At 34.9% G+C, this 24,165-nt stretch overlaps 1 protein-coding gene across 1 annotated transcript in view; it reads left to right on the top strand.

Annotated features, from left to right (window-relative positions):
* FYB1 (FYN binding protein 1) overlaps positions 1-24,165 on the top strand; it is a 157,545-nt gene that overhangs the window by 112,226 nt on the left and 21,154 nt on the right. The window contains exons 4-12 of the mRNA XM_033111072.1: positions 10,033-10,079; positions 11,985-12,004; positions 12,437-12,468; positions 13,479-13,599; positions 16,087-16,246; positions 16,765-16,909; positions 20,620-20,642; positions 21,717-21,780; positions 22,630-22,767. Coding sequence (XP_032966963.1) covers positions 10,033-10,079; positions 11,985-12,004; positions 12,437-12,468; positions 13,479-13,599; positions 16,087-16,246; positions 16,765-16,909; positions 20,620-20,642; positions 21,717-21,780; positions 22,630-22,767 — 750 coding nt within the window. The remainder of the gene's footprint in view (positions 1-10,032; positions 10,080-11,984; positions 12,005-12,436; positions 12,469-13,478; positions 13,600-16,086; positions 16,247-16,764; positions 16,910-20,619; positions 20,643-21,716; positions 21,781-22,629; positions 22,768-24,165) is intronic.

Raw genomic sequence — 24,165 nt, 5'->3', positions numbered from 1 at the left:
TCCATATAATAGACTCTGTTAATAACAATTTCTGACTGACAGCTTTCCTTAAATGTTGATGATTACAATTTACAGCATGGATTGAAAACATATTAGTCATGGATAGCCTCCATTATGTTTCACTTTATTATGCTTTGGAGGTGGGGAGGGGGGGGTTAAAGGAAGTAACTAGAAGGAATTAGAGCAGCTTAGTGGCTATTATCTTCTCTGTGGCCTGCAATGCACTTATGGTAACTGCTCACCTTTCCTGGAATTTGAGTTTATAAATTCTATTTAAAAACTCTAATACCCTACGATATCCAGCTACCAAATAAAAGTCTAAGTCATCTGCCTATTAATATATAAATGCTAAATAAATATTAATTTAATTAAAATAACTAATTAATATGTTTTCTTAAATACACCTGATTTCTGTGTAAATTTTTTTCCTTTCGCATGTATTTTAAATCCTGTTTCATTTTCCTAATTCCTTTCCTACTTTGATAAATATAACCACTAGATTTTGAACTTAGTACTTTTGAATTTTATCATATGACCCTATCACTGCTGCTGGCTTCAGTCAGACTTCTGGATCCTGTGTAATTCTAGTGAGAAATTTTAATAAATACCTTGAGCATGAATTCCTACCCATTTATAAGACATGGAGACTGGTACATAATTGTTTGATCGAAGAAACTGAGAAGAGAAGGAATATTTGGCACTATTCCTCCTGTTTGAGGATCCCCAAGACCACTAATACGTTTGGAGATTTACTAAAAGGACTCACAGTACTGAGGGCTAAGGTGTTTCACAGTAACATTCAATTTCTAAGGCTGGGAGCAGACACTCTAAGAGTGTTCCTTTCTCCAGCTATGAAAATGCAATGCATGTGTAATGTTACTTCCCCTGGGAAGCCTGTTAGAGACAGGTTTTTATTGTGAGCTGATCACATGGGCACCTTCTGCCTAGCAACTACCAAAATACCAGACTTCTAGAAGGAAAGCAGATGTTCACCAGAAGTTACACTGTTTATACAGTCTGGGCACAGCACAGCACACTTACCAATTAGGCAACTTCTCATATCAGTGTAGGAAATTTTTTAGAAGCTATGTACCCAGATACAAGCCAAGGGCCAACCTTGGTACCAGATTCTTCTAAAAATGGCAGTTTCAGGCCTGCTATGTTAACTATTTTCCACAAACCAACTCTATAGAATCCACTGTGATAAGGAGGGAAGCAAAAAGTTGTGGAAGGAAGAAAGGATTTCAAAAACAGTCCTGTAGCCTGTGCGACTAGTTCACAAGGAGACTGGTCAATTTCCTAGTTTTGCAGGGAATTCTTGCAAAGTGGAAAAGGGCCTGCCAAACAGCCAGGCTCAAATTTTTATTTATAATATTGTTTTTATCAGAGATTAGCAAAACCCTCCAATTGTAATCAACTTTACCTCATTACTATTCCAATCTTATTAAGGACTTCTGATTCATCTAAGAGTTACTCCACAAAATACATACTCTCAGAAGAAAGGTGGAGAGAAACAAGAGTTTTCAATGTTATATTATCTAAATAAATTGTGTTTGGAGTATCTGAAAGTTAATTGTCAGATGGAAAGAATAGAGGGAATGAAAGCTAAAGGACATACAGCTATAAAATAATTTTTTTTTCAAAAGTGAAAATGCGTAGTGAAAACTTTCAGATTCCCATCAGAGAGCTCAAGTAAATTCCAAAATGAAGAAATATCTGGGTTAGAAACTTTACCTCTGGTAGAGGAAGCTAGATAAGATACAAGAGGAAATGAAAGTAAAATAAGTCTTGGTAGTCTGGCTCAAAAACTTATATCTCATGTGAGAGGGATGATCTTTAAGTAAAATTGTGAGATATGGGTGTTTCTGTGCGTTTCTTCACCCCATCGCCTTTCAGAACACACACTTGGGTGTTTCCCAGGAGCTCCCTTGCTGGCCTATAAATGCCATTCATTCCTCCCTCTCCAATCAAGGGCCACTCTCAGGTCAAGATCTACTAGATTATTTTACATTCACTCAACAATTGTTTTTTGAGCCACTACCCTGTGCCTTTGTAATAGGAGTTCAAGAAATACCAGTGAATAAAACAAAGATTCCCTGCCCTCATAAAACAGAGGCAAGAGATCAAAGGAATAAAAGTAATAAACAGGTAAAGGATATAGTATGTTAGGAAACATCGAGCATGACAGGAGAAAATGGAGCAGGGTTACGTGGTGTAGTATGAAGGTGAGATTGGAGACAGCATGCTGCAACTTTAAACAGAGAGGTGAGGTTGGCTCCCTTTATAGGAAAGTATGTTTGAGCAAAGAGGAAGGGAGAGAGTTTGACATGCAGATACATGGAGGAAAACCATTCCAGGCAGAGAAAACAGAAAGAACAAAGGCTGAGAATGTTCAAGGACTGAAAGGAGGTAACCGGGGATGGATTAGAGTGAATGAAGGAAGGAGTAGTAGGAAAAGGCTCAGCTCATGTAGGGCCTTGTAGGTCATGATAGAGACTGTGGCTCTGATCCTAAGTGAAATGGGAACCATGGAAAAGTGGAGCAGAGCAGTGATGTTTTCTGGCTTGCGTTTTATAAAAATTACCTTAACATCTATCTGAAAAGAGACAGTAGGCACATGTTGAAGCAGGGGAAACCAGTTAGTCAGATAGTGCAGAAATACAGGCAAGGTGGATCTTACCAGTATGGTGGCAATAAGGTGATAAGAAGTGTCCAGAGTCTGGATATGTTTTAAAGGTAGAGACAGTAGAATTCAGATTTGGGGTATGAAAGAAAAAAATCATAGACATCTCTAAGAGTTTTGGCTTGAGCAACTGTAAGGATGATGTTTCCATCAACTGAAATGGAAGATGCTGAAGGGGAACAAATTTGGGGGTGGGGAAGATCAGGAGGGCATGGATATGTCAAGCCTGAGGTGGCTCTTAAATATCCAAGTAGAAATGTAGACAAGGCAATTGTGTATAAACAGTGAAGAACTAGGAAGGGAGTTCTGGTTTTAAAATATAAATTTGAGAATCATATGCATATATTCCACACTTAACCTCATGAGACTGTTAAGATCACCAAGGAAGTAATTCCAACTCTAATATGCCTGGGAAAAGAAAAATCAGCAAAAGAGAATGAAAAGGAGCAACCAATAAAGTAGGAAAAAACGAAGAGGGTGGTATCTTGGAAGACAAGGAAAGATAATATTCCTTAGGAGGAAGCAGTGATTGGCTGTGTGAGGCGGGGCAGTGTGGGTACAATTTTCTGGAGTAGTAGAGATACAAGCCTTATTGAAATATGTTGAAAAGAGCATGAGAGGACAGGTATTGGGATGCCCAAGACAGACAATGCTTTAAAGAAGAAAAGGGAAACAAAGAAGTGGGGCAGGAACTGGTGGGAAAAATGGAGTCAAGATTTTTTTCCTAAGTTGGAAGAAATATCAGTAAGTTTTTGTGCTGACGGGAAAGAGCCAGTAAAGAGGTTGAAATGATAATGGCAGAGAGAGGGGAGAATTCCTGGAACCAAGGACCAGAGCAACTGGGAACCAGTGCTCAGGCGAGGGAGTGGCCTTTCAAAGGAATAAAAGACTAGTAAGGTTATAGTTCTCCCCAGGGTGTAGAGTCTGTTTTGCTTAAGGTAACAAAACAAATCTCTCACTGGGATCAAGGAAGGAGTTTCAGGAGATACGGTGGCCTTTATCACCTGCCTGCTCTCCAGAAGTCACTTGTAATTATATCATTCAGGTCAGGATGCTTTAAGAATTGAAAAGATTGGAGGCAGGTGAAAAATTAGAAATAATAAGTATTTATAAAAATAAAGTAGTTGAGGCCAAAGTTATATTGTATTTTAAATTGTGTTGTTTCCCCACCTAGTGGTCAGAAATTAGCTACATACATTTTCTGCCATTTTCCTCAGACACCGGAAAAAGAAATGAAGTGTATCAAAAGAGCATATTTATCATTAATAGTGTTCAAATCATCATCTTTAGTATAACACACTTTTTGCACCTTTTTTTTTTTATTGAGGAATATTGGGGAACAGTGTGTTTTTCCAGGACCCATCAGCTCCATGTTAAGTCATTGTTTTCAGTCTAGTTGTGGGGGGCACAGCTCACTGGCCCATGTGAGAATAGAACAGGCGACCTTGGTGTTATGAGCACTGCGCTCCAACCACTGAGCCAACCGGCTGCCCTTTTGCACCATTTTTTAAAAATTATAATTTTAACAGTATAACAAAAGTTTCATATGAAAACAGAACCAATGTTTGAATATTTGGTATACAAAACAATTACATGGTTATCAATAGTAAAAGGCAGGAAAACCGAAGAAATAAGAAATTATAAATAATGGGATGTGACTAAAGTTAAATAGTTCTTTTCCTCAGATCATTCATAATCAGTTTAAGGGTTTTTTTGTTTTGTTTTTTCTTTTGGGGATTACTTGGTTTTGGGGGGAATGAGGGGGCTCTAAAATTAGAGGAAAAGTAGGAATTTACTACTATAACCTTTTTATCAATTAGAAATGCTTAAACTTTTTCAGGACATGTCCTATCAGTCGTGCACTACCAAGTTGTCTTACCTAACTCCACTTGGAAAGCATTGGCTTAAAAAGTCAGTTTTATAATTGCTCATGCATTAAATATATAGGAAGACTAGTTCCAGAGGAAAGTTCACAAGATTTCATTTCAATAAGGGCTGGTATAGAACACAGTTGAATGTGTCACTTACATTTCCTCCTACTTTAAAAAACTGACAATTAAAAACTAAAGTCATGAATAGCAAATAGGGTTTAAAAGTCAACAGCTTTACATCTTTAAAAGTCAAGAACTAGAGCTCTGAAAGCTTTCTAAAACTGAGAGTCATAATGACAATCTTAACATAACTTTTCTTTTCCTGTTTAATTCTGCTCGCTATAGCATAAAAACAAAAGGTGAAAGGCCTTCATGACTAGACAAAACTATTATAATAACTGATAAGCTTTCTTTTCTTGTCTTTTACCCACTCCCTCTCTTTAGTTTTCTATGACTGGGGGCATTACAAGTTTCATTGTTTGTCTCTATCTCTTTATGGAGCTTTCTTCAACACTTCTTTTAAGCACTTTGATCTGGTTTTTTCCAAGACATTCACTTCTCCTCATCTTTTTGTTTTTCATTCTTCACTATCATTCCTATTCTTATTACTATTTCATATTTATTGAATAAAGTTATACATTTGTGAATTCAGACCTACATAAAATAAACTAAGGTTTGTGTGCTGTAATGTTGGGCTTATGAATAACTGTGTTCATGCAAACTTTACTTACAAGTAATAAATGGTTTGCATAAATGTGTAGACACATGTTTATGAATGTGATATGCAGATAGCCTTCATTTTGCTAGCATTTGTTATTCATCCAAGTGTTTTAGGAAGTAAACTGCAAGTCTAGTAGTCTTTGACTTAACATTCTTTTTCAAAAATGATAATAAACAACTCACTTTATTAATAAAAGTTAATTTAGCTTCTCAGTATTACTAGGACATCATTAATTCATTCAAAAGAAAATAAGTCCTATTCATGACAGGAATTATTGCAATAGCTTTCTAAAAATGACAGTCTTATAATAAATTAACTAACCGAGAGACAATCTATTTCCTCATGGGGCTCATGGGTCTCATAGTAGGAAGAGAAACACACCAATTATTCTGCAGTTATAGTAGTACAGAATAATCACTATCATGGAGCAATTCATGACATATGGAAGATGCAACTGGGTGGGCTTAGGGGAGTCGGAGATAACCTCATAGAAGAGACAATGTTTAAGGAGAAGCTTAAAGATTAAGGAGGGTCACAGGCAAGGGGTGATGACAAGGGAAACAGCAGGAATAAGCTTGGAGGAACAAGAAACCAGACCGTGTTCAAAGAGTATGTCAGTTCACTATTAATATGTGAAAAGAGTATGTCAGTTCACTATTAATATGTAGAAGAAGAAGAAATATGAGATATAAAACTGGAAAAGAGAGGGCTGATGGTAACCACCTTGTATATCATGAAAAGGGCTATAGATTTTATTTTGTGGAATGTCAGTATATTTTGATGTCTAAGATATTTATTATGCATCTTGTACTTTTGATTAATATTTAATTCATTAAAATTTATGCAGAGCCCTAACTTATTTTAAGTACTTAAATTTACATAATATAACTTGCTATCCTATTTATAAATCTAGTAAGTTTTATTTAACAACAATTCTTTTTAGGGGAATCTTTGATTAATGATTAGACAACTCACACTGAATTTCTTTTTCAAATCAATAGTTGTATTTATAAATTTAGTTAATTCCCTTACATGTTTTATATTACATGTGTAAATTTATATATTGAATTTTATTTTTAAGCATTTCAAATGCCTGACTGAACAAATTTAATAACTCCACTAAGCAAACCCCTCCCAAGAACTTAAATGGCTTTTGTCACATCCAGTTCCCTTAAATATTCTAATTGCATTTGTAATTAGATTTTTCTTATACTTTTTCACAAGCATATTTATTTTGAAAATTCTTAAACATATACTAGGCAGGGAGAATAATATAATGGGCCACGATGTCCCCTGCACCAACTCTAACAATTATAACCTCACTACCAATCTTATTTCATCTATTCTCCCATTCACACATCCCTCTTCTCATATTATTTTGAAACTAATACCAAATATTATATAATTTCATCCATAAATATTTCAGTAGGTATCCCTAAAATTAGACTCTATGTGTTAATATAGAGTCATTGTACAAATTTCCAATTGTCTCAAATTGTGTGGGGGGCTTATTTTTTTTAATTTGTTTGAACAAGAATTCAAAGTCTATTGTGTCTGTTGGTGTATCTGTTTTGTAAATCTCCTTTTAAACTGCAAGTTCACCCTCTATCATTTTTTTTTACTTACTGCATTTTATCTGTTAAACAATCAAATTGTTTGTGGGCACTGTATTTACCCACAGTCTAGACTTTGCTGATTGCTTTCCTACATGGTAGCTTATGTGTTCTTCTTTTCTCAGTATTTCTTGTAAATTTGATAGAGGCAGCTTTATCAAATTTATGTGTATATATATGTATTACTCCTCCCTGGATTATGCTGTATTCTTTTATTAAGAGATCATAATGTTTGATTGACTCTCCTTCCTGATGTCAGCAGCCATTTACACTCAACACCTAGAATCCTTCCTTTTCAACTAAATAATAGTCTAACTCACAAATTTTAAAACAATGTGACATGTCTAACTGAATAGTCTCTAATGTAACAAATCTCTTAAATATTACAATACTTAAAATATTGAACATATGTATATTGTCCCAATGATTATAAAACTTATTCCACAAAATGTTGTACTATGGGTGTGAATTGCTCCATCATTTCTCTACTTAATTCTGAATCTTCCAAGATCTAAAGAGGCTCACCAAGAGAAACAAATGCCTTGTCATAACCAATCTAACTGGACCTTTGCACTTACCTAAATTTTCAATTTAAAAAAAAAGCAAGTGAGCTTATTAGACTAACAGTTTATGACCACATGTTTACCATCTCCGGTAGAGACTAAGACACATATGTCTATGACAATTCTCCCTCAGTCACAATTGTACCCACTGAGCCCTTTTAATGAAATAAGTGATAATAAGGCACTTCCAGCCCACACTTTTCAAATGGGGTTAATTTTTCAACCAGTATCTCCTGAGTTCAAGTAACAGTCTTTCCTAATTCTTTCAGTGGTTTCAGTATTGAACATAAGAGTAATATAATCTTACTTTTCTGTTAGAAAGATCATTTTGGCAGCAGTGTGGAGAAGGGACTGTAAAGGTAGAAAAGATGAAGAGTATTCTCATCACTAGAAGACTGGCAGGATGGCTGATACAAGAGTCCACACAAGGGATGACACAATCCTGCTCTCATGTCTAGCAGGAAAAAGGAGAGAGATGGAAAGGGAAAGGGAAGTATGAGAGACACTAAGTATGTAGAAATGACAGAATTTGATTAATTTGATGTGGGACTGAAGAAGAGTGAGAAAGGAAGGATGACTTGAGGCTTAGGTGAATATGTGAATAGCGGTGCCATTCACCAAAATAAGAATCCTAGTAGGAAAAACAGGTTTATGCTGGGATGAAGGAGGGAAAATTCAGCTTCTGAGATGTTAACATAGTACTGGCAGTGGAACATCCAAGTAATGATAGAAGATAGATAGATAGATAGATAGATAGATAGATAGATAGATAGATAGATAGATAGACAGACAGACAGATGGATCTGAAACTCAGAAAAGAGGCCTGGGCTAGAGATTTCAATACGGAAGTCACCAACATTAAAATAATATGTGAAGCTGTGGGGTTATTTGAGACCATTCAGGAACAGATGTAGAGAGGAAAAAAAATGAAGAAAGCCAAAACTGAAACACAAAGGAACATCCCTTAAAGAGGAAGTCAGATGAAAATAAACCCACAGCGGAAATTGTGGGATAGTGACCAGAGAGACAAGAGGTGAGACAGGAGCGATTTGTCATGGAAACAAAGGAGACTCAAGGAAGGCAAAATGGCCAGTACTGTTGAGGGCCCCAAAGCAATCAAGTAAGTTGCAGGCTGAGAGGTGTCCAGTGGATTTGGTAATTAAGTCTTTTCAGAATAGTTTTAGTAAAGGATTGGCAATACTGTGTTTCCCCAAAAATAAGACCAGGTCTTATATTAAATTCTTGCTCCAAAAGATGCATTAGGGCTTCTGTTCAGGGAATGTCATCCTGAAAAATTATGCTAGGGCTTATCTTCCTGTTAGGTCTTATTTTCGGGGAAACACGGTAGAAGCCAGATTGTAATCAATGAAGAAATAAGTACAGGAGAGGAAGTAAAGTCAGTGAGTATAGGCATCTTTTTCTACGTTGGCTGGGAAAAGGAAGGTTATTTTGTGGTAATGTGGAAGATTTAGAAAGGCAAAAAGAAGTGTTTGGGTTTTTGTTTTTTGTATAATGAACGAGAGTAACTTGGTGAAGGAGACAACAGAGTGAGATATTTAGGGATGCGGAGTGACAGAAGAGGAGTAATAATAATAATATAAATAATATGACGATGCACAAAGGAAGGACTGAAAATAGTAAGGTCACTAATACTGCAGATAGGATTCAGAACACAGGTAGAAAGAAGAACTTTGGTAAGGAGAAGGTAAGGATGGCTATAACTGTAGATGAGTTTGTGGGTTAAAAGAATGTATTTTCTTAAGAGAGTTCACACCCATAACGGCTATTTTATCAGTGCAGTAAGCGCATCTGATTATAGAGAAGAGGAGAGGACTGGGAGATTTGTGGAAAGTAGTGAAGGTATGGAATAGCCATTAGGACGGATGACGCAAGAGAGGGTTGACTAGAAAAAAAAGTGTAATCAGATTGTAGAATAGTGTAGAGGGTACAGCTGAGATTGAATGCCAATTATTTGTAATATCCAGAATCAATAAAATGACAATTTTATTTAGCTATGCTAATCAACCTGAGAATAGAAACAGACAATATAGAGGGTTCCATAAATCATAAGGATTTGTGGGGCCCGGGCATTGATAAATTTTAAGAGCAGTTGGAGTGAAGTCGTTTGGAATGAAGCACCTTGGAGTCCAAGCCACAAATGATGGGAGTAAAGCCAGGTGGAGAACATTTGGAAAAGAGGAAGAAATCGAGGAATAGAACTAAGTCTCCTTGGAATCTGTACCATAAAACTGATCAAATGCCTTCAGAATCTCTGAATTGAATTATTGGTATACTGCTGTTTTAACAAAAAAACATCTTCCTGCCCTGAAGTAAAGGATTAATCACGTGTTCACTATGAATGGATAATACTGTACTCAAGCTCCAGAATTCTCCATGTTTTTGCAGCAGTAGCAGCATAAATATAAGGCTAAAGCCTATTCTGATGACTTCTGAAGTTTTAAATCAGAGAGATACTAAAAAGAAAAGAATGATTTTTATAAGTATCCTTTTATTATTTTTTTCATGGTAAGATGAGCATCTACTTGTTCCACTTTCACTTTTTCTTCTTTCTTGTTTCCAGAAGCCCTATGAATGAAGAAAATCAAGATGGTGCCACGCACTATGAAGGTAAGGGGCAAAAATATGCTTTATTTATCTTTTTGTTATCTCAGATACAGAAGTTTGAGTTAATCATTCTCATAGGGTTATTAATGGGTCATTATTATCATTGGTCCATGCAAGACCCTTCTCTTGTTTTACTTATTTATTTATTCCCTTTTATCTCCGTGCCCCACTCCCTTTCCTCTCTTCCCCCTTACTGGAGACAAATATTCTCATGTGCTTAATGTGTAGGTATCTATTTGTACATATTGTTTGCATATTGTATGTGTGCATATATTTCAATTTACATAAAGAGTATTTTACAGCTCACTGTGATCTTTTTTTACACTCAACATAACGTGTTTTGGGGGTCCCATCCATGCTGTTATATGTGCTGTATCTAATTTGTTGCTCTTAACTACTACACAAGTATTCCATGGTCTGTATTCCATGGTATGCATCCTACACATTCACACTTTACCTCCAACTCCCTAATACCACAAATAATAATTCAGTGCATCTTCTTGTCCATATCCCTATGTGGACTTGAGAGACTTTGTTAAGAAATATATATCCAGCAGTGGAATGGCTACTCATAAGCAATGGAATATTCCTTTTGACTGAGCAGGACTAGAAGTGCTCTCCAGAAGACCTGCATTTCTAGGTACTCCCATTAGCAGGACATGAAGATTCCAAAACACCTACCTTGCCCCAGTACGTGGTAATATTCAGTTTTGCAATTGCTTCCAGTCTTATATTTATAAAATGCTATTTCATTTCATTTCCATACCTCTGCTTGCTGTTGAATCTGAGTACTTCATTTGTTTATTAGCCTTTGTGTTTCTTCTGTAAGTTGCCAGTTTGTATCCTTTGACCGTTTTTTTCTTGGGGTTGGTATTTTTTTCTGGTTGACTTTCAGGAGTTCCTTTGTATTCCAGATATTAATCCCATGTCTGTGGCAAACATTGCAAATATCTTCTCTCATTCTGCTCATTGTCTATTAGACCCATGCTGTCCTTCACTGAGCATAAATAAATATTAATACAATCAAAGAAACTAATTTTTACCTTGTAATTTATGCTTTATAAGTTTTGTTAAAGAAGTCCTATCCCTAGGAAATAAAAATATCTTCTTCCATGAACTTTATCTCTTATATTTAGGTCTTTGATGTCTTTTCAATCCACTTTTGAGAAGTTAGTAAAAATACAGATTTGTAGTCTCATGTATGGCCAGTTTTCCCATTACTACATTCTGAAATCCACCCTTTCTCATTAACTTATAATGCCACCTTTGTACTATAGCAATGCTATATTTGTATTTGTGTATGCTTTATGTGTGTGTGTGTATATATGTTTGTACAAGTATGTAAATTTATGTATCTGTCTCTGAGCATTCTATTCCATTGGTCTATCAGGTCCTATACCAACACCACACTATTTTTCTTTTTATTGTTTTAGATTATATCTTAATATCTGGTAATTAGTTGACATTACTAAACACTTGAGCAGTAAAATGTCTTGTCTACAAATCTAATTATATTGACTTGTTTAATACATGAAAGCAATTCCATAGGAACAAATCAAATCAAATCAAAAAATTGAAGCAAATCAAAAAGTGCAAACCAGCTGTGATTTTCTGATAGCTTTGTTCCAGATAGACCCACAGAAGCAAATGTGCATGTCTTTAAGAAAGAGAATAAAGGGTGTCTTCCTTATCTTATGCAAGCCAATGAAATGATTTTATGATTAAATTACAACTATCAAAAAAAACCATAGTAAGGCTCTAAACCACATAATCTGTTTTGTAGTTCTGTATCTTTGATAAAGCATAAATTCTGTTAGATTATGAACTGTTTTGAACATTGAATAATCTGGTGTTAAAGTGCTTCTTAATTACGATATATTAAATTTTATTCTTTTTTAACCCCTTTAGGTAGTGGAATTCCCGATGAGGTCAGTTTTTTTCCTTCTCATATTGTTGTAACTAGAATATTTAATAATTATTGTGATTCATTTTCTATTGTTATAAACTAACAAATGAAAATTCTTGTGAGTAAGGATGATTTTTTTTGAATCATAATCTTATTTCATTAAAATGTTTGACACATTAAACACCAATCATTACACTGACTGGTAATTTTGTAGCACTGAACGTAAAACTTAAGTCTGGTTATACATGTGAATTATATAGCAGGATATAAAATGAAGTCTTTTTGTGCTTACTTTCCCAGTCTATTTCTCAAAAGGAAAACAAATATTTTAAATAAGCTAAATTTACATGTGCTTAAATGTATGCTTGTTTTACTAAGTATTTGATCAGTGCAATATGTGTATATTCCCTTTTTGAATAATCAAAATTAATTATTGTTAATGTTTTCTTGACAGGAAGAAAGTGACGGAGAAACATATGAAGACATGTATGAGTTGCACTTTTACCATAATATTTTCCTTCTAAGATGAATATAATGATTTGTAAAAGGGAGAGTAGATTGTTATTCAACACTGGGGGGAGGGGAGTTTTATTGTTCAAATGACTGGCATATTATTATAACCTTTATTTTAATACAAAGGATTAAAGATTCTTTACTGACTAAGGATTTTACAGAGGACTCTTAAAATGCTGTTGCATGAGAGGCCAGAGACCTGCAGTCTCCAGCTAGACCACTGATGGGGAATCAGAGCCGGGGATCTGTATTTCTTGCTGTCAGTGTGTCCTCGGGCAAATGAATTCATCTAGGTTGCAACTTCCTCACCTAGGCAGAGCTTTACCTCCCAAGGGTGCTATGAGAAATAATTTTACCCAGCACCAGATGTCAGTGGTTCCGCCTGCTAATGCAGAAAAATGTTTTAAAAAATAGCTCGAAAATGGATTTCTGGGTAGCCCAAAACTGAGAAATTTCCTAGAAAGTAAGTGAAAGTAGAAATGAATATATCGTCCTATTTTTAACGTTTGTTGATTCAAATATCTTTATTTCATTTAAATTCAGATATTTCTAACCAGTTCTTATTCAACCAGTTCTGACTAAAGTTTCTGAACTTTGCATTATGCACATGTGCATGCTCTTGTATCTGAGAGAGAGAGAGAGACAGAGAGACAGAGAGACAGAGAGACAGAGAGAGACAGAGACAGAGAGACTAGTTCTATTTATGCCAACGTGCAGCAAGAGTATGGCCTTTATAAACAATGTCTTCCACTTGTTGGCACAAGTTGTGAGAGAAAGCAGTCTTTGGAAGGAATCCTCGTTTGTGTGCCTCCTACTGGTTTTAAGAACAATCTCACACACCCAGGAATTTTGACAACCCTTGGCTTTTCACCTTTATCTACATTTCAGATACTATCTCCTGTTACAGACAGAAACCTCTCTGGATAGTGAACCCTATCACATCAATGCAGATGATGAAACAACCTAACCATTTTTATCCACAGAGAAACATCCAAGGAACGAGAGAAGAAAAGGGAAAAGGAAGAAAAGAAGAGATTAGAGCTGGAGAAAAAGGAACAGAAAGAGAGAGAAAAGAAAGAACAAGAGATAAAGAAGAAATTTAAAGTAAGAGCTTGCTTGTTGTTGGGTGCAAAAGAGTAACCTCTTTTTTAATAATTTTCACACAAAAGGACACCATTCTTGAAAACTTCATGGTTGGAGAATTACTTAATTGTTGTTTTCTAAGGAGTAACTATCCTCATAACAGTGTGTGTGTGTGTGTGTGTGTGTGTGTGTGTGTGTGTCCAGTACACGCCCCTACCCCTGCACTAAAAATGTAATGTGATAATATCCAAAATACGGTGGCTTAAAATTGCTGGGCTCCCGGAAATTCTATGTTGCTGGAGTGAATGAATACTCAGTCACTCAAACCCATCTTGACTCTCCTCATCACGTATTTCATATTGACCTATTTATTCTATGAGCTTAGGGTGCACAATCCCTGGGATATGTATCATAGTGGTGCAAGGGACGCATGTGTCTCTGAATGAATCAGACCTACCTCAGAATAAAGTGTCTCTGAGCTACTCTAACTGCCTTTTTTTCAGCCTGTGTACATGTTGATTTCTGATACCTGCTGTTTCTCAATCCTCTTCATCTACCTGGATTTCTGACCACTGTCTTCTCTAATCTCTGATTTCTAATTTGTCACTTCTATTACTACCACCACTAGCACTGCACTTGCAGGCTATCCTCTCTTGGTTACACCATCTTTGATGACATGGCCCATCTGGTGTGGGTCTGGCATATCAGCTATATTTTAGAGTGATTATCTGAGTTACAAAACTATTCTTTAAAAAACATTTATATCAAGTTTCCTTTAAGTATTTAATTCCTCTGAAACATTTACTATGTGATTTGGGTTATAAAAATTGGGTTTATATATACCTTCTCAGTCTATTTATTATATTTGAATGAAGGTCCAACAGCATAGTACAAGGAAAATGTAAAGCTTAGTTGGACAGATATGGATTCGAATTCCAGCTGCACATGCAAGTTATGTGATTGTGGGCATATTACTAAACTTCTACGGACCTCAGATTCCTATTCTTTAAATGATATAAACGAAAATAAATGATATCTCTCGCAAAAGTTTGTTGTAGAATTAAGTAAAATAATGCACATAAGGCACTGTGCATAAAATTTCTCATTAAATTTTGAAAATGCTTACTATATATAAATAAAATTAAGATTACAGTATGAGTATTAAAACATTTTACTCACACAGAATGTATGGCTACCAATATTTATATTTTTCAAGTGGAAAATATGAAAATTTAATTTATTAAACGAAAATCTTCACAGCAAACTTTTAATGAAGAGATTGCTTATAGCTTGGAAGGAATTATGTGAAGCTTTTTTTGGAGAAATCAAGTTTGCATTGCTTCACTCGCTCTTTCAAATAATGCTTTTAGTAAGAAAAAATATGGTATGGAAATCATACCACTAAATATGAATGCAAAAGTTTGTCAAGATTAGGACTTCACAAGCTATATCCTTCCACAAATTGTTAATAAATGTTAAAAGTTAAATAAATTAAATAAATATGAGAATTGTTAGATAGCACCATATTTCATTAATTCTGAGACAAAATATTTCACATTTCAAAATTCTGAAATTAGAATGCATCTTAACATTATTGTACATCATAATTTAAATTAAGATATTTTCTTTCTTAGTGGTACATCGTTAATGGTATGTCTCACAATTCATAACATCATAAGTTCAATAAAATAAGATAAACTTCTTCAAAAATCACAATGCATATTTGCATGTCAAAAGATCCAAGAAGTTCTGTTGAAAAGACACCAATTTAGTATTAGGAAATTAAGAGTTTAGGATTCATGGTCTAAAGTAGTTTATTCCCCTGCTGTCAATAAACCACTGTACTATTAGGGATATTAATTTTTAAAACCTCACAATATTTGGTCGCTATGTTTTATTTACAAAACTATTTCTAAAATGTTATCTTGTTTATAGCAGATAATGTCTACTCTAACTTTACAGATAGACAGTACCACAAAATTTAAAAAGAAAAAGAAAGAAAGAAAATGCTTTTCCCACGAGTACACCCACCACCACCACCTACCCTTTCCTTTGTTGTTTGAGGCCTGCAGAGATCCATCAGAATAACTACACAATGCAAAAAGGGAAAAAACGTCCCTCTACCAAGCAGACCACGCGCATGTCCCATAAAAACTCATAGCACCCAGCATGAATTGTCATACATCAGTGGTATTATGTTATCAGTGACTTCCTTTGACAGCCTTTCACCGAGTTCCTAAGGTGCACAGATCACTCTCTCCGGGACCCCAGGCATATGCTTCTCTATTCTTTGTGGTCCTGGCTGACCCCTGTGATTTTTCCCTAACCCCTTCTATAGGAACATTCCCTAGGAATGACATTCACCCTCAATTTTTGGTTCAAACCTATAAAGGTTGGAAATAGGCAGGTTGGCAAGTTGTGGACATACTGTCTTTCAAAGCTACATACCTTAAAGATTTTCTGAATAGTGTAGAAGCCTGTTGTAATTATGTTTTTTCCTCTTTGCAGCTAACAGGCCCAATTCAAGTCATCCATCAAGCAAAAGCTTGCTGCGATGTCAAAGGAGGAAAGAATGAACTGAGCTTCAAGCAAGGAGAGCAAATTGAAATAATCCGCATCACAGACAACCCTGAGGGAAAATGGTTAGGCAGAACAGCAAGGGGGTCATGTGAGTGGAAACTCCCCTATGACTTCAAATTGTCATCTTTTTGAGCCCAAATGAAATGTGCCAATTCTTTGGGAATGACTCGTAAGCATTAAGTTAGGAGTATTGCACAGGGTGGACAAAGATAGTAAGATTTAAAATAACAGGTATATACTTCCATCTTCACCTCATCTGTGTTATCTTTTAGTGGAGAACAATGTAAATATTTATATTACTCCAGGGAGTAACAAAGGGCATTAATTTCTTCATTGATGTTAAAAGTTAAAAAAAAAAAAAAGAATGAGTCAAGTTAATCACTATGGAATTTTGAAAATAGACTCTAGGCTTATTCCAAACCACAGTAGCATAAAACTTGGACAATGTACAGTAAAACGTGTGTCTACATGGGAAGTCTATAAATCAGAATTGCAAGCAAAGAAATGAGCAATTTTAAAGAGCAAATATGCAATTGATATTTTATTCACAACTTTAAAACATTTAAAATGCAGTAACCTGAACATAAATCATTCCTCTTTTGGTAGATGGCTATATTAAGACAACTGCTGTAGAGATTGACTACGATTCCTTGAAACGGAGAAAAACCTCTCTCGGTCCTCTTTCATCGAAACATATTGAAGATGACCAAGAAGTGTACGATGACGTCGCAGAGCAGGATGAGGCTAGCAGGTATGTGCAAAAACAAATTGTAAAACACATCAGCTTGTCTCCTTGTCACAGATTATGTATTTTAAGATCCTAGAATTTTACTTTCCATATTTCCTACTGCTGTCTAGCACTAAACTAAATTACCGTGTACAGTCGCTCCAATATGGGTGCAAGGTTATTTGAAACTCAAGTCTTTTATTTTACTCTTTGGTTATATGTATCAAATGCTACTTGAAATATAATGAGCCATTTGCCAGACCTTGCCAAATGGGTTGTGATTCCAAAATGCTGTTTTGTAATATTCATTCTGACTTGATCTTAGGGATATCCGTAAAGCAGATAAGACTGTAAAATGTGAAGCATGAAATATAAAATTTAGTTCTGAAAAATATAAACATTTTTGCTCTGAAATCTTTGAGTCTAAATATATTTGTTCTTATTTGAAAATATAACGGAAAAAAAATGCTTTTCACTACAACCCTACTTTGCTCTTTAAAAGTACAAAAGTAAAAACTCAATTCCTCGTGATCCTGGGGTATCAACTAAGGGGTCTACTTTCCATTGCCCATTCATTTCTCTAGATTAGAGTGATTCCCCCACCCCCAACGAACTACAGGAACACCTTCCAGGGGCAGAGAAACAGAACAAGCATCCTTTCTGGAGGTGCCAAGAAGGGAGAGTGGCCATCCTCTCTCATGTATATTTTTCTTCATTTCCTTCTCAGTCTTCCGCTTCCTTTCTCCATGCCTCTTCCTCTGTCTCTTTTTCCTAGCTCTGATCTTCCTTGTCCTTTTTCCCCTTCTTGCTCTTCTATTCCCCTTCTCCTTTCATTCCTTCCTCCCCCCAATATCTCCTCTTCCTCGTAAAGCCATATCCCTTCAAGTTGAAGGAAAAGGAGGAGGAAAATCTCCAGCTCAGTTAAGAATCCACATTTTTCTACGCCCACATTGTGGCATAGACTCTTCCACTGTGATCTCAAAACACACAATCTGTGCTCGATCTTCTCTTGGGTAAAAATGTGTCTGCCTTCTTTATAACTTAAATGTCAAAGGAAAAATGGTTTTACTATTAACCACTTAAAAAATTTTAAACTATCAAAATAGAAATGTACTTATAAGACATATGAAGAATTAAATTTCCCTCTTGTGGTCTTTTACCTCTTATCATCACTTAAATTTGTTGTGTTGCTTTCTGGAAGTTTTGTCTTTCTAAAATGAATTATAGCCCATAATGCCTTCTTACCATGTTATGACCATAAATTACACAACATATATCAAAATGTATATACTGCAATGTATATACTGGAGTTTATAGATCGTAAATTGGCTTGAGTAATCAGAAAAACATTGACCTACTTGAGCAGTTGGTAAATATTGGTTCTGAGGTCAGTTGAAGTTCTAAATGGCCATTTTCTGAGATTTACAGAATTTTCAGGACATGAGCATGTCATTCCACTTATATTACCACTGTATATACTTTATGTTTATCCTTATTTTTTAAAACACATTTATGTGGGATAAAGGACCCCAGTTATATTATAAATGCATATTTACACTGATGCACATGCTCAAGAAAAAAATACATAAATCTACAAAAAAGAATAATGTTCTTAAAATGAGGCATTATTTAAGCATAATAGGTGACTGTTTCCCAAAACTAGCATTACCTTTTCCGTTTTATCAAGTCCATACATACCATGCTCTAGTTACTAAACATGTAGCAGAAAAAGAATCTTTTATTTACTAAAATGGGACTGGAGATGTATGGTTTTAATGCTCAATATCTTTTTAAAAAGTATAGGACTATAATATTTACTAGCATCTTTTCCTCTCGTGCATATTTAATAAGAAAATGAAACAAGAGACATAATTTCTACCCAAGTTTTGTTTTTGAAACTACAGCTGCTGCTGGCAGAGAGCTCGTAACAGACATGCTTTGTTCTTGGTAGAACAAGGAAAGATGCTGGCTAAAGCTGGCAGCGTGCCCTGGCAACAATAAGAGAGGGCACCATCCTCTCCTCCTTCCTCCAGATGCTGCCTGGTCCCTTGCACTCTTTACCTGCTCCTTCCTTATCCCTCCAGGGTAGGCAGAGCTGGCTGTGCACTTCAAACTCTGTGAGCAGACAGGAGGCTTAAAAGCACAGGTCCTGACAGCTGTCCAGATTTCTCTCTTTCTTCTTAACTAAAGCAATGTCTGTGCTAAATATAAAAAATGAAGGAAAGAAAATTACAAATGCAAATTCCATTCCTCCATCACTTAACAGACTTTCTGTTATGCTTCCCAACCTTTCTCCTTCCATTTATCCTTTCCTTTCTCTCTTCCCTTCTTCTCCTCTTTTCTCACACTCTCCTCTCCTTACCTCTACTTTATCTGTAAATATTTTATATTCTAAACAGACCCTTTTAGGAAGTTGAAGAATTGCTCTAGGAATGAAATGATGTGTGGCAGCTTTGGTGTAACCCTGTTCTTTGGAAATTGGGTATGAAAATCTCCAAGATGGAATATATTTGCCAAGGAATGTTAGCCAATCAGAATTGTAATTCTTCACATAATTCTTTCTGCTTCATGCTCAAAAGGAAGAGTCAGAGAAAATGAATGTGAAAATAGTATGTAAGAATATACTTAAACTTCATCAAAAATCAATTCTCATTTATATATTAAGACTTTTATAGCATGTTTTCTCTAAAGTTCCATTAGCAGGAGTATTTTTCTGTTTCTAAATTAACCATAGCTCTCCATCAGATGAATTTCTTTGATCTGACTTTAACGTTGTGGAATCAGATATGAGTATCTAATTATACTGTATGGTTGTAATATCAGACTGATAACTGTTGCTGGCAGATTATCCAAAGGGAAAAAAATGGCGATACAGGGAGTAAAGCTAGCTATAGACAAAACAGTGTTTTAGGGGAAGGCAGGATGCAGAGGTTCTTATCTCAGCTCTTTGGTTAATTAAACAGGCGTGGTCGAGACATTTATTTTCTCAGAGCTTCAGTTTCTTTTCTGCAAAACGAGGGAATTGAACCAGATGACTTCTGAGGTTTTGCAGTTCTCACAGTCTACTCACTTCCCTTTGCTCTCACAGAATTCACATTTTAGTGGCAGACACAGGCAAGAAAACAGACAATTATAAAATAGGGAAAATATAGCATGTTATAGAAATAAATAAAAAATACAGGAAATCTGGATTTAGGGAATCAACGCCAACACTATATAAAAGCCCCATAAATAAGATTTCAAATTTTTTTTAAAAAATGTAATGCTATTGGACTAAGAGTAAAATGCTGTGGTTATAAGATTTAACCATTATAAAATTTACCGTTATAAAATTTAATTGAAAGAGAATTAATTTTAATGCAGTAATGGTTCTATAAGACTCTGGGAATAATACTCTCTCTTTTTTTAATAAGTACATTTATGGAATGATATAGTAATGTATAATCTGAAAACTGCCTTATGGAAAAATGTTGCAAACAGTATCATTGTTTTGCTTACCTTATGTAGTACCGAAACTCACTTGTTCTTATTAGGTTTGTTTGTTTTGTTTTGTTTTTTTGCCTTGCTACAATGCATCTATTATGATAAACAACATATAACATCCTGAGAACATTTAAATGAAATATTATTCCTCTTTAATATAACTGTTCAATACATGTACTTCTCTTCCTGACGGTTAAATAATTCATATATTAATTTAATTTGTCCCGGTTTTGTTTTTGGTTTTTTTCTAGCCACAGTCAGAGTGGAAGTGGAGGTAAGCTACACACTTTTATTAGCAGTTTCTCCAAATCTTCAACATTTTTGTGTATATTAATGACAGCATGCTTTTGTTTGCAAACAATGAGAAGTATCTTAACAAGGTAGAAAGAACACTGGACTGGAACCAGTGACCTGGATTCTAGTCCTAGTCACCAAGTGACCCTGAGCAATGCACTTCTTTCTTCCACGTTTGTTGTGGGTCATAGGGTGACTCCACTTCCAGGATGCCCGAGGCGATTTGGGCTTAGCTAATCGTCTGAGTACAATTCTTAAGAGCATCCCCTTCACTTTCAAAAGTATCCTTGTTTGGATGATAACGTATATGGTCACTTTAGCTGTGACTCTGAAAGTCCCCTCTTTTTCTCATCTGCAAAGTAAGGAAATTTTACTGACACCTCGCATTGTTAAGGTTCTCATCCTAAAAGTTAAATTTCAAAGTTCATTGTATGTATTCCTGCACAGAGAAGATTCTCAGTGTTTTCAATATAAATATTTGTCACGTAGCAAGGTTCCCAAGTAGTGTAGGGTAACAACTCAAACAAGAAAGGGTTTGTCTTTTAAAACATCACTTTGATGAAATGAAATAAAAGTTTGTTTTAGCAACTATCAATGTCTACAAATTCACATTTCATTCCATTTGCTTTTCTTCACTTACATCTTGATCAATATCTTTTTCTAAATGTCTTCTCACTGTTAATTAAATTTTTCTTATCACTCCTCCCTTCTCATTTTCCACAATAAATATTTAACTCTATTCTCTATTCAATTTTTCTAGTATTTATTCTACCCATTCCTTTCATCTCCAGTGCACAGTACCTTTTATTATTGTTCATATCTTTATTATATTTCACCTCTAAGAATTCCCTATAAAATAATCAACAAAACAATTTGCCTACTATCTATATGAGAGTGAGAAAATAAGGTTATTTTTTATTTAAACAGTTAATGTGAAGGAGGGATGCTTTCTGCATTTAAATAAGGCAGGTTTATTATCAAGTTTTCAGTGACTATTATGAGACCAAAATTGTGAAATTAACAAACGATTTTTTTCCCCTTAATCGAAATGAAGGGATGTTCCCACCTCCCCCAGATGATATTTATGATGGGATCGAAGAGGAAGATGTTGATGATGGGTAAGAATAATCAGTGAATTGCCTTTTTGAAATTATTTTCTATATTGAAATTTAGTTTTGATTTCTAGTTAGAATAAAAAGCAGAAAATAGTGTTCCTTATTACCTTCCCAAAAATGATTTAAATATTAACAACAGCAGTAAACCGGGAAGTATGATTGCACTATACTTCAAATGAAGTGGTATAGTATTTGGAAGAACCTCCATAACTATGTCAAAAGAAGTAAAATGAAAAGGGATAAAGAATTACAGGTGTTGTAGTTTGTTTGTATTTTTCCAAACATTTCCCAATCGTTCATTTATCAATCAATAATTTACTTTTACAACAATCTCTGGAGAGTTTATCAGTTGCATAGCTATCCTTTGTGTAAAAATTTTACACAAATTATTTTACAAATAATTTCACACAAATTTACTTGGGAAACCCAAGTAAAGTGAGACTATATGCTACCTGGGGCAAAACCAGTACTGAATACTTAACCCTGTAGTTGTTTAAACTTTTGAAGTGGCATGTTTTAAAATTTAAGGTCTATCAATTACTTAATTTTAACCATAAAATAAAACTAAATTAATGTTTAAAACTTAATCCTGACTTAGTTTGTTATTTTAAGAACCAAGAGAAATATCACTAACTAGAAGGAAATAAAACAACTTACCTATTACTTACCTAGTAGAAGCAGCATTCAAAGACCATGCCCTGTAAATTTAACAGCATCGTCTTGTTGAATACAATGAGTAACTTACTGCCTGTGTGATCAATGCTGTACTAGGATAACAAATCTGAATGTCCACTCAATGTCTTTACACTCCACCGACTATTCCATTCTGACCAATGCCTGCATGCTCCTAAGCTCCACACTACAGGTTGAAGAGAAGAGTAACTCGTGGTCCTGGGGAATTTTGAAGAAATTAAAGGGAAAAGATGACAAAAAGAAAAGTATACGAGAGAAACCTAAAGTCTCTGAGTCAGACAATAATGAAGGTTCATCGTAAGAGTCGACCAACCAAACCTAGTGCACAATAACTACTAATGTTAATTTAATCAAATGCTACTAATATTTTATAAGCCATAACCAAATTCTGACAGGTTTAACCCATTTTAATATTATTTTCCATTAGTGATCTTTTATTCATTTACTGTCTCACCCTTAAACTCACACAAAGTATTTAAAAACTGTTATATGATTTAAAGATATATTTTGCTTTCCCTACAAACATGCACACATACACACACACACACACACACGCACACATACCCTCATGTATTCACACACACACTCTCCACTTAGTAGGACCTTTTTTGACTGTAGCTTTACAAAAACTCAATACCACATTTTATTATATAATATTTTATATTGACTACGCCTCAAAATATACATGCTCTATTGAAAATTAATTTGCTAGAAATAAAGGACACAATCTGGAATTCCTTTTCTCTAAGTATAGCATTTAAAATCTTTGTAACTTTCTTCCACAGTAGTGAAGATATAAATAAATTCTATTTGAATCATAGATTTAGTCCTCTATTAAAATTATTCTAAATATCTTCAGTTTGTCTAAATAAAAATTAGTGTATAAATTTTCTCTTTCCATCCCCAAATAATCCTTTAGTGTATGTCCCATACATATGAATTTGAAAAATGTCACTCATGTTAGCTGTTACATGATTAAACCCTCTTGTGAGACACTAAAACAACACTCAATAAACACTACACTTAAAATAGTAAGTAAACAAATCTTCTCTTGATGCAGCATTTCTCAAGTATAGTCCTGATTTACAAATAAAAGCAGATTATTTTTTCTGCTCCAGTTACACACAACCTAATTCTGATTTTGAATCATTTGAATTAATGGCCTCTCACACTTGTGTATAACTGTGCACCCTTCTTCCAGTGATGTGTGTGTGTGCACGCGCGCTCTTAAAGTTCTGAAAGTAATAAAAACAAAGGTCTTTTTCTGTTGCAACTAAATGCCACCCAATCCTGATTTCAGATCACTTCTATTAATAAACTCTTCCTGACTTGTTTCAGTGGGTATTCCTTTCTTATTCACCATTCTCCTGTTTTGGGATATATATGTACATATGGCGAAACATAGTCATGTAAATATTCCTATGACCTTTGTTAATTTCAACTCTCCGTTTCTATTTGTTGAGTCAAATAAATAGTTTTAGGCCTGAGCTATGCCACAATGACTCCACAATATTGAATCCACTTAATCTACTTCGGTGTGATAATATGCCCAAACCTTATAGAACAAATCTAAAAACATTGGTCTAATGACTATGGGTAAAACAAACCACTAAATGTCTTGACTCTTGACTTTTTTGGCCAACATTGGAGTTCAAAGAAGTCTTGCTAAATTCCAGATTGGTGGACAGAAACTGG

The sequence above is a fragment of the Rhinolophus ferrumequinum genome, chromosome 7 (assembly GCF_004115265.2).
Source record: "Rhinolophus ferrumequinum isolate MPI-CBG mRhiFer1 chromosome 7, mRhiFer1_v1.p, whole genome shotgun sequence".
Classification (NCBI taxonomy): domain Eukaryota; kingdom Metazoa; phylum Chordata; class Mammalia; order Chiroptera; family Rhinolophidae; genus Rhinolophus; species Rhinolophus ferrumequinum.
Note: the sequence above shows the minus strand (reverse complement) of the source record. Positions and strands in the feature narration are given on the sequence as shown.